Consider the following 18,267-nt stretch of genomic DNA (forward strand, 5'->3'; position numbering starts at 1 on the left):
AACAGTTAGAGAGACAAATGGAGGCAGCGACGACCGCGACGGCAGTGCGACAGAGCAAGAGCATTAGAAGCGTAAGCAAAAGCAAAGCTCAAGCATCAACACACAGGCACGTAACGGGATTTGCGGCGCTGTGAGTTTCTGGTGGATTTTATAAACAAATATTTGGATTTAACGGCGAAATGCGAGCGTGCGTCTATGCGAGCGAGCATTATGCTTAATTTAAAGAAAATTTGTTGTACGCTTAAGTACCACACACACACACACACACAGGCACACTCTCGCTCTCTCCCTCATTATGTGTGTGTTGGTGCGTGCGTAGCTTAGCATTTACTTAGTTACAGTTAAACTAGAGCTCGCTCGCTCGTGCTTAGTCTAACACAATGAAAATAAATAAATAAATAAGAGCAAAAACAAAAAAAAAAAAAAAAAAAAAAAAAGACCAGAAAACCGCACCCAAGTCGAGATTACTTATCTTTAGTTTTTCATTTAAATATGAAGAGCCAAGTGCCCGTTACTCAGCGTGTGTGTGGCTATATCTATGTGTGTGAGTGTGTGTGGTGTACTTTCATTTATTTGGCTGCTTTTGGTTTTCTTTCTACTTTTACTTTATGGTTTTTATTTTCCTCTTGCTGTTTTTTTTTTTTTTAACGTTTTAGCTTTTTTTGCTTCTTTACACACAGAAATTCTTTACATACTTCGTCGTATTTGGTTTTTTTTTTTTTTTTTTTTTTGTTCTTGTTGGTGCCAAGCCTCCGTCAGCCTTCAGCATGGCCACGCCCACATCCACATACTACACGCCCAGCCCACCCACAGAGCGGCGCACTTGTGCGCCTTTTTATGTGCGATTTAGTATTTTAGTATTTTCTGATTCTCCCCCAATACAAACACTCACGATATATATACATATATGTATATAAACTTCTGTGTGTGTGTGTGTATATGTAAATATATATATACATACGTATATGAGCAGCTTAACTGTATATTTGGTGCTTTCAATTCCGGTTTTATTTCCAAGTTAGTTAGGCTACCAAATAATTGAATTTAGAGAGCCCCAGCTGGACAAGAAAACCAGATTCACGCACACACACACACACACACACACACACTCGCACACACCAATACATAGTCACATACGTGTGTCTATGTGATGACGTCAGCTTTCTTTGAATACGAAATGCGTCAAAACAAGCAGCAGCCGCCCGTTTGCCAAGTGGGCGTGGCACACACACCGTTAAGATGTGAGAATTGCAGAACAGGGGGCGGGACGATAGCACTGGGTCTTAGAGGTTGGAGCTTAGTTATGAGATTGTGGTTGATAAAAAGGATTAGGCGACCGGATTCTGATGCTGCTGAGGCTTCAATTGAGCCAATTATGATGACTGAATCAAATGTGTGTGAGTGTATGTGAGTGTGGGAGTGTGACGTCTGTGTATGTGTGTGGGTGTAAGTGTGTGGGTTGTACAATTCTCGGCTCTAGTTTTAATTTTATTATACCTAAAACTTTTATGACAACTTGCATTACTTCTGGCATTCAAGCCATGTTTCGATTAACTGAATTAAACTCCAGCAGAGGTATGCGCGACTAGCTGATACCCAGCACCTTGAAAATGTTTGGGATTTAATTTAGAGTTTCATTGAGAATCATATAAACAGATGTTTATAAATTTATTTTATTTAACTGAATATATTTGCATAAATAATTTACCAATATGTTGTAGTTAGTTAGTCAGTGAATATGCCCATCTAGTGGACAGTTAAGGGTATATGAAACGATATGTGAAAGGCAACTGAACATGAAAGGGCAAACGCATATGGATGGGGGATGAAGAAGGGTATGTGTAAGGGAATCGGAAAGGGTATGCCAAAAAAGTATATAAAAAGGTCTTTAGAGAGGTACACATATAGAAGGATATACGGTATATGTGGGTATATGGATAGTTTTGAGGTCATTTGAAAGGCTATTTGTAAGGGTAAATGGATGGAAACGAAAAAGGGCAAGAGAACTGAAAGAGTATATGAAAATGTTTATGTAAGGGCCTTCAACAAGGTATATACACGTGGGTGTATGTGAGGTTATGTATAATTATGTATACCCTATATATATAACCTTTATGTATACACTTTCCACTCCTTCAAAAGCAAGTGAAGGTTAATATATGTCTATTGGAAAGGGTATTTATAAGCTTAAAGATAAGAGTATAAAAAGTAAGGGTATTTGTAGTTGATAACCCCTCACTCGTTCCTCTGCACCACAAGCTAGTTTTGTTACCTTAGTCGCGCACAGGTCCCACACGTGTTATGCTGCCTGATTTAACTAGAAATACTTGAATACCTATGACGATAATGGTAATGTATGTGTAAACCGATAGCCTCACAAGCACACACACACGATATAAATATACTATAGACTATATATCTCTATATATATGCCCGATATGATGCATACAAATGCAATTTTCACTTAGAGATTTCAGCGACTTAATTTTTAGTTCTAGTCAAAGCACACACACACACATATATATACTCTATCTCTACCTCGCCCTCTAATTATACGATTTGTGTTTTAGCTCCGCAAGCCAGCGTCGACACTGTCAATTCCTGGCTCGATGAAAACACCTTCCATTGCGAACCGGGAACAGATCTCATCTGGATGCAACGAAGAAGCGGCCGAGGCTTTAGTGGGTATCCACTCCGACTACCCTAGGTATGAAATGTATGTATACCAAGCTCCGACCAGTACCACTCATACACATATGTATATATCTAGTTGCTAGACTTAGCCATCACATCAAATCGAACCTCCACACCCCCCAAACTGCCCACTTAGAGCGAGCGAAAGAAAAAAAACAACTTTGACTAATTGCTATGGGCCATAATTAGCTGTCAACGCCAGCAGGGGCAGATTATAAATGTCATACACACACACACACATACACGCAGCGTGTGTGTGTGAGAGGGAGAGAGTCGAAACTAATCCACAACAAATGGGAAAGTTATATAAAAAGTTTTTGCTAACTATCAAATCAAGTCCAATCGAATCGCCTCTGACGAGCATTCAATTTGTTTGTCATGTATTATAAAGTCACTTTGGCTATAGTCTATACACATACATACATATACACACATACACACATACACATACATATATTGTCATGTGTCCAGCTAAATCTCTGTCGTTGCCTGCGCAAGTAAAATACATTTTTGGCACAGAGTGAGGCATCGATACCCTGCATAGTTTCCTTGTTGGGAATGTGGTAGTTTACGCTAGCAGATGTTAAGCTTAGCTGATGTTAAGCTTACCTCGATATATATCGAATAAAGTGTTTGCTTTTTACTAATATTGTACCAATGATAGATACATGTAGGAAAAGTAATAATATAAATCTCTTTATTATCGATACCTATCGATAACATTCAAACATGTACTGTTACTTCGTATACACTTTGGTAACTATCGACATCAATCAGGCATTGTAGTATATTACTATAGAATTCGACAGATATCGATAACATTTAGCTGCAATAGCATTCCACCACATAAAATTTTCAATAACTATCGATTGTTATAATACACTACTAAGGAATTCGATAGATGAAGCATTCAGTTGCAATAAGTTTCTACTTTATATGAGCTTCGATAACTATCGATAACATTGTAACATGCTATTATAACCTTCTATTTCCTATTAACGTTTATAGCTACCGAAAACATTCAACAACCATAATTATCTATCGCTTCTCAAAAGAAGCGATAACAATCGATAACATGCAGCCAATAGAAATATTCTATTTGAAATTCCAATTAAAATCTATTTCACTCATATTTCGTATAGTCAATTATATGTTCAGCTATTTCAGGCATAATGACATCGGTTTACCTTCGGAATAAAATCAATAGCCATATAATATTGCAAACCAATTTGATTGTAATGCAATTTCGTTTGTTATGGCGCCATATGGTAACATTCCTCGGACTTCATGGGAATTCATTTGATATTCCATTAGATGGATTTACACACACACACATATATATCGATATGCTCATATATGGTTGCTTTGTCTACTCAGTATAGGGTATATACTAGTCTAGCATATTGCTCAAGTTGAATTGATTTTGGCAAATGGAACTTGTTATATGCAGCTGGCATTGAGGCAACTGTGCATGCATGCTCGTTCATGTCGTGAGTAGAGTATATAGGTATCACTGCATTCAAATGTTTCTGTAACAGGCACGGGTACTATGCAGTCGATCAAGCCCAGCTGCAATTTGCTGACTCTCTCCCTCTCTCTCTCTCTCTCTCTTTCTCTCGCTTGTACACAAATTGATGTGACACAAATTTTCATGAGCTGGCAGCCAACCTGTCATTCATTAGTCGAAGATTTATTAAGCAATGCCCATTCATATGCGCTCAGAGACAGACAGATAGATAGATAGATAGATAGATAGATACATAGATGGATAGATAGATTCATGTATGCAAAGATACATTTGCAAATCTGTCAATGTCTTGACCATCAAGTAGTTGGCTGGTTGGTTAGTTAGTCGCTTGGTTGGATGACTCGAGGGGCTGAAGACGACGATGTGGTGGCATGGTTTATCAATTAGCATTAAGTATACGGCCCGCAAACCACATCGATGTATTTTTTTGTTTTGTTTTGTTTTGTTCTTGTTTTCTTGTGTCATTTTACAGGTATATGGAAGAACGTGCGCTTACTGGCGGGAATACCTCCAGGAAGCCATCCACAAACTCGGCCAAACACAAACCGAATGTGGGCTATCGCCTGGGCAAGAGAAAAGCACTGTTCGAGAAGCGCAAACGCATTAGCGATTATGCCTTGGTCATGGGCATGTTCGGCATCATTGTGATGGTGATTGAAAACGAACTGAGCAGTGCCGGCGTCTACACAAAGGTGAGTGTTAATTAATGACAACTGACAACGGTGACGACTGCGAGGACTCGGCCAACTGATGAGTGGCGAGTGATGAATTATAACTAATCGAATCGAATCGAATCGAATCGCATTGAATCGCATACTGATGCGAACCGCCGGCTAATGAGCCGTGATGAATATAATAACTGGCAATGGAATGAAATTAAATTGAATTGATTCCATGACAATTGCGATGGAGAGGGAGAGAGGGGAGAGACAACTGTCAACTGCGCCACTCGTAACTTGTCAGTTGGATAAACGAGTCCTACTTAGCGAGTGGAATACATTGTTGATAATAATGAGGAGCACTAAGTGAAACAAAGAATAGCTACTCGATATTCGGTTACCAGAGTAGAATGAATTACTCACGATTTCTAATATATCCAATAGAGTGACAAGTGGAGTAGATTAAACAGGAGATGAGAGATGAAATTTCTATGTCAGTCAATATATATAGAATAGCTACTCGTTACTCTTAGTACTTTCAGTAAAATAGACAAGTACAAGAATAATGCAATGGAAAATAACGAGTAATATGCGAGGATTCAACTTCTTCAGCTCAGTGAAACAAGCAAGTAGAATCCATTCACTCGTTACTTTAGTGAATGTAATGTGTAAGGAACAGAGAGTGCTCGAAAGTAACGAGTAGCTGGGACTCGCTGTAATTGAGAATCCTCAATATAATTGATAAGGAGTGCTTTTTGACTTTGGAGAGGCAGCAAAGAATGAGCAGAGGTACTCCCTAATTAATCAAGAGAAACTCCCAACAATTCAAAATGGCAGGGAATCAGTTTTTTCGACTTGGACAGAAATTCAAATCATCGAGAAGGAAGGGGATAGAGTTTCTTTTTCGATCTATCTTGATTTTTAATTTATCGGAATGCAAATTATCGAGACTCGGCTGTATAACTAACAATTTCAACTTGCATTTTCATTTCGTTCTCTTTTGCAGGCATCGTTTTACTCGACAGCGTTAAAAACCTTAATATCTGTTTCGACTGTGATTCTTTTAGGACTTATAGTAGCTTACCATGCTTTGGAAGTGCAGGTGAGAGTGAGTGCAAATTGTATCTTCTTTTCCAGATGTTTATTGATGGTCGTCATCGTTATTGTTTAACGTTGCCATCGTTTTAACCGCCCGCCCGCCCGTCCGCCTGTCCGCCCGCCCGCCTGCCTGCCTGTCCCCACCCACCCCCACCACGCTCACTGTTATGATAAATCCCATACTCCCCCAACCCAAACCCTAAACCGTAAAGTAACTCTAATTCCACTCATCGTATCCAACTCTAGAGCTACGGCCCCGGGCCCCCTAGGGTTTCCCCTATCCCCTATTCCACACACCTCATTGCAGTTTGTTTGTTGTAAAGTTTGTGTGTTCTTTGTCTGTTATTTCTTCAATCTCAAAAGTAATTTGCCCGTAGCTCAAAAAGAAAACCAAAAAAAAAAAAAAAAAAATTAAATAAATAAGAGAGAATGCCAACAAAAGTAAAAACCAACCGTAAAAGAGAAAGAAAACAGAGTCTTGCACTTTGCATTTAACGTAATCGTAATCGTAATCTCGTTATCGTTATCGTTATCGCCAACGCCAGCATGCATGCCAGCTGGCGTTACGGAACGCAACTGTACCTAACACAAAGTGCAACACTTTGTTTATTGTTTTTATCTTTTATCTATGCATATGCATATGTATATGCATTCATATATATATTTATAAATTTCTTTATACTTTTGAATGTCTTTTTTTTAATATCAAATATCAAAATCCGTTCCGTTCATTTCACATATATAGAGCATATATATGTATACCATATAGAGAGTGCGTTCTATGAACTATGATCCCTAGACTCTTAGAGGTGCTGCTGCTCTCAGCTGACTAGAACAAACAGCAAAAATAAACAATCCATTAATCAATCAATCAATCGAACATCCTCACAATGCATTGTAAATAAGATACATTCAACATCCATCAATCAATCAATCGCATTCAAATAATATCTTTTTCGCATCATTTTAAGGCCAATTGCATGTATAGCACTCACCTCAATCAATCAATCAATCAACTTAATCAATCAATCTCAACTCTCTCAATCAGAGAATTGACCAAATTACTATTTTCTGTTCATTAACATGTACAGAATTCAGCTCAATCACTCGGTCCATCAGTCAATCAATCGAATTTCACTCTTTCAATCGGAGAATTCAACTCCATTCATTTCTCATCATAGTAGGGGCAATTGCATGTACAGCACTAAGATCAATCAGCCAATCAATAACTCAATCAAGCTCAATCAGAGAGTTAAATCCATTTACTTACATCTGAGGTCCAACTGCATGTACAGCACTCAGCTCAATCAGTCAGCGCAATCGAACTCCTTTGCCCCAATTCATTCCCTTCGACTCCTGCATTTGTCTTTCCTCAGTTTTACGAATATCTCTGTATCTCTATTTCTCTCAATATATATGTTTATATATACATCTTATCGAATCACATCTAAACAAAATGTTCGCATGAGTAACGGTAATTGATAAACATAGAATACCCAAATCCAGAGCATGAAAGAACTAATTAAACATTTTGTTATTTCTTATTTTATATAACATCTATCTATATATATATATATCTATATATTAATAACTCTAGTTATTTCAAATTGCATCTCGAACATGTCTTTTTCTTTTCCAATACATTCGATCACAAAACATTGCACACAATTTACTCGTATATCCAATAATATCAACTGATAATTCATAATCAAATACAAACTTCTTGAGAACAAATAGCAAATCTAGATGAGAAATCTATATTACATACATATATATATATAAAATTAAGCAAATAGAATTCGTTTCGTTTTCGACTAAATGAGAAAGTCCTGTGATATCCTGTGTTTCGCTTTTTTCGATTGATAATCTACAAATTGATGATGATGATGATGATGATGAAGAACCACCGCTCAATCTAACTATGATAAAGCTAATGTACATATATATGGATCTATATATATACATTCCTCTATCTGAGCCAAATCATTTGCCAAACAACAACAAAAAAAAAAAAAAAAAAAAAGCATATATCGTCCATGATTCAGATTCCGTTTCAGAATACATAAATTGAATGTTCAATCATCTCCGATGCAAAAGACCAAATATCAATCAATCAATCAATCAATCAATCAGTCAGCTAATCAATAGCAGCTCTATATGTCATACAAATATACGTATATATATATACATGTTTATATATATATGTGCATATGTGTGTCTGCATATATAGCTCAACATATCAGTCGTCTCTCATACTTCGTTATCTTCATACTTTGTTATCGACTATATAAATCCGAATAAATGTTAACTCCCCCCCTTCCACTTTTTTTTAATGTTGATGTTTAAAGTAAAAATTTTAATATGTAATTACCTTCCAATTATGCTTTGCAGAATTCAGTAAGTAATACTTATATAATATACATCATAAATATTTGTGAGTAATTCCTACATGCATAGTGTTATGTACCCCATACATACTATATATGGTTAACAGTACCAAAAAAAAAAAAAACCAAAACAAAACAAACTAAAAATCAATTAAAAATAAACAACAACATTCAACATAGAGTAGCTTGACAACAACAACAACTACAACAGCCGCCTACAGCAACAACAACAACAACAACAGCCTACAGTATCAGCAACAACAATACGCCACATCTATACAGCTATATTCTATACATACATGTACCATTTACCTGCGACTTGTATTTGTTGACATTGTATGGAATATATTATGTGTACCAAACATGCTTCATGTACTCATACATAATATACCTAATGCTTGTGTGAACACATGTACCATGTACCTAAAGCTTGAATTTCAGTACATGCACCATGGACATATTACTTGTATATGTATACATGTATCTTGTACCTTAAGCTTGTATATATGTACACGAACCGTCATGTACCTAAAACTTGTATTTCTGTACTTAGTATTTATTTAGGTACATATATAATGAAACTATATATATGTAGATGTACCATTAACGTAATACTGGTATACTTGTATGTATGGTATATGCACTACATATGTGATACATGTACCAAATACTTGCATAAGTATACATGAGCTATGTACCAAATACTAGTACAAACCAAAACGAATACTAAATCCGCAGAGAACATAGCCAGGATTATTAGCAAGTCCACTTAAATGTTTAGTTGAAAATACATTTCCATGTTTGGCTGTAACAAATACGTTATTATGACGCCAGATATCGTTTTTCAAATTAGTTCGCTGCAAACTGTTTCCAACACATGTATGTGTGCGTGTGCGTGAGGAAACTATCGTTAAGGAAATCTATTACAATTTAAACATATTTCACAAGCATATTAATTAGTTTCGATCGCGTAACACGAATAATCCAATTGCTCATACAAAAATGCGTGCAAGCGATATTAATTACACATCTCTATGTGCATATATCTAACTAGCTCGCTCTAACCTATGACAATGGCCGCTCAATAGCGACTGAGCTGGCAACGATAGCTGCAGCTCTTTCACACGCGCATGCACACATGACTTGACAAAATGGCGGCTCAATACAATGGCGTACAGCTGATCAAGCTGCACTGACAACAACAACAACCAGAACAAGAACAAAAACAAACAAGAACAGAATGAAAATAACCGTTGCTTAGTTCTGCACCAGAAGCAATCAACCAATCACCGATTCACCAATCGCATTTGCGGGGCCATTTGTGTAGTGCTAGTCCACAACTGCAAAACTGCATATAGTATGTATGTATGTATGTATGTATGTACAATAAAGGGGAAGACATTACACACACTCAGACACACACACACACATGCATACATATACATAGACACATACACATACACACATATGAGCATTCTCATTGCTAAGTCGATTCGGTAAAAGCATCAAAAAATCCATTTTTTAATCACCAAGATTTGAACGGTGTTTCAATTTTCCAAAAATCAAATGAAGAAAGAAGAAGAAAAAAACACAAACAAATTCACAGGACTTTGTCAGAGCAGTGCGTGTATGTCTCTCTCTCTTTCTCTGTGTGTGTGTGTGTGTCAGGCTTAAAATCATAGCTAACACTTTATCTAGTTCTGTTCAATAGCTTCTCAATTATAGTTTTCTTTTCGATTAATCGGCTTAACTTGCGAATGACTCATATGCAAAAAAAATAATAATACAATACTCGTAGCTATCGTAACTATCGCAACAATCGTATTTACGTAACAGCCACAGCCACAGCCACAAGTCAATACTCTCGAACAACAACAACAACAATTCAAACTACTCGAATACCATACAACTCAATAGCAACAGCAAAGGGCTTGCCACGCCCATTAGCCAGCAGCTGTCGCTGCCGCCTCTTACCCTTTGCCCCAAGCAATGCTTACCCCCGAAATATCCCCCGAAACCCCCTCTCACGCAACATTCACAACAAGTGATTTGTTTATCCAATGTGTGTGTGTGTGTGTAGTGTAGTGTAGTGTAGTGTAGTCTATTCTAGTCTAGTGTACTCTAGTGTATATGCATATCTAGATGCTCCAATGTGCTTTTTAATGTTCGACCCGCTTCACTGTGCTATGATTAACTAAATTAACTATATACTCTCTATACGATCCTAAATATACCTCGGCTAGAAATCGTGTGAAAATGAAATAATCAACAAATTACCTGACCCGAATCGCAGTCAAGATTGAATCATGCTCGTTTATCATAAGTACGTTAATTATAACTAATAATATCTCTAGCTCTATCTCCATGGATATTGTATGTGTCCCTAATGTGATATATACGATATATAAAATCAATAAATACTAGGTGTATTTATATATGCAATGCATAAATCTATATACATATACATATACCTATTTATTACCTAAACAATTGGAAGTTCAAAAAATTGTTTGTCTTCTGCTTAGTATATATGTATTTATATATGTATGTGGATGTAGACAACTTGCGATTTAAATTTTTACCATTCGGAAATAAAAAATCTTAGAGATAATCCATGATATAATAAGAAATAATTGATTTCCATATCAGCTATAGGATATCATAGCCCCGATATGGCTTTATAAATATGATAAACTTGTAGATTTTAAGTCGGTTGAACTATGTATCCGAAGGATCAAACCTTCTGGAACTTTGGACGAACACTCTATATTGTATCAAAGTGGTTTGTAGCAAAGATTCTTCAACTTGTAATTCTGCAATGTAGTGAAGGTATTTTGGAATTGAATTCTGAATTCTAAAGAATTGTGGATTATACCAAAGATTGATTTGCCTCGAGCTCTGTTCTGATAAAGTTCTAAATTGCTCTAAAAGGAGGGCTGTAAAATCGACCTTATATCAATTAAGAATTGTGGATTATACAAAAGGTTTTTATTGTATCTAAAAGTCATTTATGTTCGGACTCGGCGTGTAACAAAGTTTTATTCATTTTTAGATATTGCACCAAAAACTTATCAGCTTATAACTGTGCACTATACAAATATTTCTTTAGCTTAAAATTCTAATTTGTACCGAAGAGCCTTTAGATTAAAATTAAGCATAATATCAGAAATCATTCTGCTTTGACTTGTGATTTCCATGTTTTATGTTTTCCGTACTATACCAAAGATCTTGACAGCTTGAAGTTCACTTTTTACAAAGTGTCCTTAAATGGTACCAAAGATGCTTAGCTCCTTAAAGTTTAAATTCTCTACTCTACCAAGAGTTCTTCAGTTTCATAAGGCTTTAGGTCCTTAGGCTCAGAGCTCGGAACTGTACCAAATATTCGTATATTTTTCTTCAACTCTGAACTCTGCATTGTACCAACTATTTTTATGCTGAGAATATGACATTCCACTAAAGGTTACAATGTCTAATACTCTGGGCTATACTAAAGACTCTAAAACTAAAAGTGTTTAGCTTTAAGTTTCTGCAATGCACCCTAGAGCCCTACAATGTACCAAAGTGCTTTACTATTCCGTACTCTGGCAAAGGTCCTTCAGCTTAGCACTCCGGCGCATGGCAACGCTGATGGGGGTTAAAATTCAGAATGGCTCAATTAAATTAGTCTTTTGCAAGTCTGGTCACACTCGCGCAGGCGAGGCACTTGAACGCCTTAAGCCACTTTGGTCCTGGGCAGGCCAACTGAATTAGTTAACGTTCGCAGGACGAGTGGGCTTCAGTAAAACTATTTGCGTATTGGCTGCCAAATACTTGACCCAATCGATTGCTCACTTAAGAGAAAGAGGGCGAGAAAGAGCGAAGGGAGGGAGGGTGCGAAGTATGTATAATAATAATGAAAGCGATTTGGCTTAGCTCAAGAGCTCGAGTGCAGTTGCAATCGATTTAATTAAATCAAGAGACTCTCATCAGAGGCGAATTAAGTGCCAAAGCGAACGATTTGGCTTAATTCAAAATTGATGTGAGCCAATTAAAAATCAAGAAAAAGGTAACACAAAAACAAAGCAATCAAATTAAACAAGAAAAATATAATAATAATAATGTGCTAACAACACGAGAACACGCACGTCGCCTACCTTTAAGCAGTAAGTACTTTGCACACACACACGCACACACACACATTCACACACACACACACACACACACCCACTCCCACGCACCTGCTTAGTGAGTTATGTTAGCTAAGCACAAGTAGGTGACAGCAGCACCACCGATAAGCCAACCGATAGATGCATCGACAAAGCAGTAGTTCGAAGCAGCAGCAGCAGCCATTAGCAGCTATCGTTATCGTTATCGATACGCAACCACAAGTTACTGCAAGCCCTACTGTGAAGGCTGGAAACAACAAACAACGGCACGTCATCGATAACAAGCAGCTATCAGGTTTTTGCCAACGCAATTTTTGCCATTATCGATAACATTATCGGAGTATTTAATAGTAATAACAATCCACTAGTCCGTTATGTTTCTTTCCAAAAAAAAAAAAAAAAATTCAGTGAGCAGCTAAAAGATTTTACAAGCCCTTGCAAACGATATCGTTATCGTAGGTAGCAATTATCGTTATCATTATGAATAACAAGTGGATAGCCCATTTTATTATCCTTATCGTTATCGATGCCACGATGCTAGCAGGTTCTTATATTATCGTTATCGTTATTGATAATACAAACTGGCAACTAGCAGCTTTAACAACTTTTTGTTATCGGTATTGCCATTGATAACAAAGAGCTAGCCACTAATAGATTTCCAGCCCAATGTTTTCGTTATTGTTATCGATAAAACCAGCTGGCAGCTATCAGGCACCCCATTGTTTTCGTTATCGTTATCGATAACATATCAGCTACTGATAGGCAGTAGGTAGCAGAACTTGCAAAGGCGATCGATATCGTTATCGATAACAATCACACACACATCTGTTACACTTGTCATTAGTTAGGTCTTGCAAATGCTTTTATTATCGTTACAGCTATCGATTACAGTGCTAGATGTTCATACAAGTCCAGCCTAGGTATCGCCCACAACGCCCCATCGCTTGCAATGCAACCACAACTGCACCACACGCACACTAGCACACTCGCCAACCAATACACTCGCACACGCACACATGCACACACGCACACACACACACAGTCTCTCTCTATCGCACACACTTAGCCATAGACATACCTCTATACCTAATACATGTACACCTCATAGACGTTGTAATTTGTCAATTAATTCATTGCTCGTATTTTTGGGTGTTTTTTCATTTTGTTTAGTCGCAAATAAACAAATCAATAAAATTCCAATTATAATTAATAATTAATTTCTTTTCTCTCTCTCTCTCCCTTTCTCTCTTTCTCTCTCTGTTTCATTCTCTTTGTCTTTGCTGCTACGCCAAATGGAAAAATAAACGAAATAAAAATATAAAAAAAAAAACTCATGAACTGAAACTCCAAATATATATATTTCATATATATATATTTATATATGTCTATATCTAAATCTGTGTAACTGTGTGTACGTGCGCGTGTGTGTGTGTGCGTGTGTATTGCAGTTATTCATGATAGATAACTGCGCCGACGATTGGAGGATCGCAATGACATGGCAACGAATTAGTCAAATAGGGTTAGAACTTTTTATATGCGCTATACATCCAATTCCTGGCGAATACTATTTCCAGTGGACGACGAAATTGGCCAATAAAAATAAAACAATTGGCACCGAAATGGTGCCCTACGACGTAGCTTTATCACTACCTATGTTCCTTCGATTATATTTAATCTGCCGTGTCATGCTGCTACATTCAAAGCTATTCACAGACGCATCATCACGGAGCATCGGCGCTCTCAATAGGATTAATTTTAACACAAGGTAAGTCCACACGCATTCACAATTGAAATCGCAATCCCAATCTCAATCCCAATTCCAAATAATTGAGAGAGGTATTAAATAAACAACGCGAAAATTTAGTTAAATTATATGTTAAGCCGCTTTTGCCTCTACCTTTGCGCCTATCTGTGTCTTCTGCTTGCCAGGAGAAGAAAATAAAGAGGAAAATGAAATGGAAAGAAACTCTTTGCTTATTTTACATTTCAGCAAGTTTTCCGACTGATTTCTCCCCCTCTCCCTTTTTTCTTTCTTAAAGTCAAGCTCAATAATCTCTCTATTTAATGAAAGTTAAATAATCTTATGGAAATATTGTTATATAGAAATACAGTCGAGTCTCGGCAATTTGTACCACGCTAAATCAACAATCACAATAAATCGTAAAAATTCTATTCCCTTGAAAAAAAAATTCGTTCTCGATAATTCTCGATAGTTTGAATTTCTGTGTAAATCGAAAAAAAAAAAAAAAAAAACTGTTTCCCTTGCGATTTTGAATTATCGGGACTCAACTATACCATATATATGTATGTCCACCCCTGAATACAACCCGATGACTATATATTTCGCTTCTCGTTTCCTTGCTAAACTAGATTTGTTTTAAAAACACTAATGACAATATGCCCGGGAACGGTTCTATTGGTCTTTATGGTCTCCCTGTGGATCATCGCATCGTGGACGCTGCGGCAGTGCGAAAGGTAATGCAATTAACTATATATAAATATACAAATATTTGTTTATTATAAAAATGAAAAGAATAACAATATTTCAAAAAGAACATGTTTTTGAATAGTTATTATATTTACGTAGTTATTTACAAATGTTGTTTCTGTTGTTTGAACTTTGAGTTCATTTCGATTTTTTACTCAACTTTCACGTATTTGGATTGTTTTTCATTTAATTCAAATTCTTTATTCGATTGATTTTTTATTGTTTTTCTCGTAATTTTGATTTTTTATTTTATATATATATTTATTTCTTTTTTTTAAAGCCCGATTTGATGTATGCCATTAATACTTTGACATAGCTATACATATATATACATGCATACATGCATATATACATATGTATATATGTATGTGTAAGCATGTGTGTGTGTGTGTGTGTATGGGTGTGGGTGTGGGTGTGTGTGTGTGTATGTATATATGTGTGTATGTGTATATATATGCCTACCTTTATACCATATTTATGTACATAACTGTATGTGCTTTAACTTTCCAATCAAATAAAAAATCTTGAATAAAAAACGCACATACTATTCTAGCCATGAGGATTTCGAAATCAGAGATTTTCAATCGCGTTTGACTTTAACTTTCATTTGCGAGAGACCCCACCCTCAGCTCCAGAGGAAACTTTATATAAAAAGCAAAAGAATAAAAAAAAAAAAAAAAAAAAAAAAAAATCCCAAAGTACTTTGTAACTGTATCTTTATTGAGCAAAATGAATTGCTCAAAAGTTTATTTTTTGCAACTTGCATTCAGAATGGGGCTTAAGCACAGCACGCACACACACACACACATTCATAAACACACACACACAAACAGCGAGCAGCTGCACCCATCAACCAATACGTGTTTTGTATCTTCTTTCGTTAACTTTTGCAGCTGTGCATGCCAAAGCGTGTGTGTGTGTGAGTGTGAGTGTATCTCTCTCTCTCTCTGTCTCAATACAATCCACCGCCATTCACACGCACACACACACCCACACACATACACAATGAGCGACTGTGCTCATATCACGTGCTGAAATATAATTTCTGCATGCAGCTCAATTTTATTTACATTTATACATAATTCCAGCTGATGCGAATTGTCTCTCTCGCTCTCGCTCTCTCTCTCCCTCTCTCGCTCCCTCTGTCTCGCTCTCTCTGGTTTTTATTTTGAATGATATTCCATTGGCGATTGCATTTGCCGTTTTGTGTGCGTGTGTGTGCGTGCGTGAATTAGTAGGTATTAAAAACGATAGCTGTCCCGCTCGCTCTCGCGACTTTTTAAGTGTAGCTGCAGTCGACTGAAACGAAAGGCGAACGAACAAATAAATAAAATCCTTAAGATTCTCTGCTCGTGCTCAATTTGTAGTCCATTTAGCTAAATTAGTTATGTTTACATTTTATCATATCTTATACAAACTTCCTTTTTTTTATTGCCTTGCGTAGTATTTAATTATTTTACTTTTGCTAATATTAATATATATAATTCGTATGCTTAGCTTTAACAATCTCAATAAAAATAAAAACAAAAAATACACACAATTCTGTCTCTCTCGAACTGTCTCTCTCTTTGTCTCTCTCTCTGTCTGCTCTCTCTCTCTCTCTATCTCTTTCTCCTGCTGTCGTATACAATATCGATAACACTTCATTTCGATAGCAACGTTGCACTCCATTAGCCCATCACTAAGTACTCTGACGATAATTGATAATTGCGAGTTTTTGCTTGCTATGCACTTTTCAGTGTGACCATCTACCCAAATAATAATAATAACAATAAAAATACTTTAGTTTAACTTTTTACTTTTACATTCTTTTAACTTAAGTCTGTGTATTACATATATATTTTTGATTAATTTTTTAGGCTATTGTGCAGGTGTGTGTTGTATGTATGTATGTTGTGCGTATTGTACGTCTGTGCGTGTGTATGTGTGTACGTGTGTGTGTGTGCGTGTGTATTGTGTGTCGTGTTGTGTTGTATTGTATTTAGTACAGCTGTAAGAGAGTTTTACTCTTTACTCGTACATTGTATTTATTAAGCTTCCAATATGGATTGAACTAACGCCTGCATTGCTCTAGAAATCGTATATCGTATGCATAACAAGTAACTACCTACATATATTTACTATATATATTTACATACTACTACAACAACAATTGCTACTACTACTACTACCAAAACAAGAAACATAAAAACAAATTATATTATGGCCAAATCAAATTGAATTCAATTGAAGAGTAACCGCAATCTTCTGTTAATCAGTGTAACCGATTGTGACTTGAAATATTTGTAAAGGACGAGCACACACACAGAGACTTACATACATACATACATATGTATGTATGCATTAGCAAACGGGAGTTTTGCGACACGTGCTATGCTTGCTGCCTGTTGTTGGTGTTGTTGCCGTCGTAGTCGCTGCCTGTTGTTGTTGCTGCTGTTGTTGGAGCTTGACTGTGCATAAATATAATTCATAAATAAGCCGCAACTTTCACAGCGACAGCAGCAGTGACAGCGGCAGCAGCAGCCCTAGCCACAGAGCTTTAGCGCTGGCCGCAGCCACAGCCGCACAGCCGCGCAGCGCGCTGAACGTTTAACCGTTATATATTTTTATTCTTTTTTGTGCTGCGTGGGCGTATTTGTTTTAGCCAGCGACTGCGACTCCTTTAACTTGCCCACTATTCGATTTTGCTTTCCCGTTATTTGTGTCTTTTACATTTTTGTTGTTGTTTATCTGTTTTTGTTTTTGTTGGCATTTTTGCTTATTTCTGTCTTTTTTTTGTAATCTTGTTTTCATTCCGTTATTCGGCTTTGTTTTTTGGCCTACGACCTTTGGCTAAGCCCCCATGACGTGGCAAATGCTACTCGTGCTCATATCAGCTCCCAAGCCCTCTCTGCCTCTCTCTCTCTCTAGACATATATCCCTCACTCTCTCGCTCTCGCTCTCGTTGCTCATCAGTTTTATAATGAAATGCCATCGCTAATGTGTGTCCTTCTATGACGTTCTTTCAATACTTTCCAACGAACTGTGTATCGGTTACACTTTTCTCTTTTCTATTTTTCACATTTGTTTTTTTGTTTTCCGTGTTGTGGGCTCTTATTTGTTCTTGTCTTTTTTCGGTTTTCTTATACGCCTTTCTTTTACTTTTTTTGTGAAACGTAAGCGATGATTATCATCTTTCTATCGTATGCGTTGCGATACAACCCAGAAATAGACACATGTGCTCAAATATATATAACAAATATATATATATATATATATATATATGTAT

The 18,267-nt window shown here is 36.7% G+C and overlaps 1 protein-coding gene across 6 annotated transcripts in view; it reads left to right on the forward strand.

Annotated features, from left to right (window-relative positions):
• The window catches only part of SK (small conductance calcium-activated potassium channel), a 94,007-nt gene that overhangs the window by 58,633 nt on the left and 17,107 nt on the right, over positions 1-18,267 (forward strand). For 3 of the 6 annotated variants that reach the window (XM_089475969.1, XM_089475972.1, XM_089475973.1), the window contains exons 5-9: positions 2,571-2,716; positions 4,695-4,914; positions 5,888-5,989; positions 13,960-14,276; positions 14,882-14,986. In XM_089475969.1, coding sequence (XP_089332095.1) covers positions 2,571-2,716; positions 4,695-4,914; positions 5,888-5,989; positions 13,960-14,276; positions 14,882-14,986 — 890 coding nt within the window. The remainder of the gene's footprint in view (positions 1-2,570; positions 2,717-4,694; positions 4,915-5,887; positions 5,990-13,959; positions 14,277-14,881; positions 14,987-18,267) is intronic. The other 3 variants (XM_089475970.1, XM_089475975.1, XM_089475971.1) reach the window with 2 other exon arrangements.

The sequence above is a fragment of the Drosophila arizonae genome, chromosome X (assembly GCF_054131065.1).
Source record: "Drosophila arizonae isolate 15081-1271.41 chromosome X, UAZ_ARI_1.0, whole genome shotgun sequence".
Classification (NCBI taxonomy): domain Eukaryota; kingdom Metazoa; phylum Arthropoda; class Insecta; order Diptera; family Drosophilidae; genus Drosophila; species Drosophila arizonae.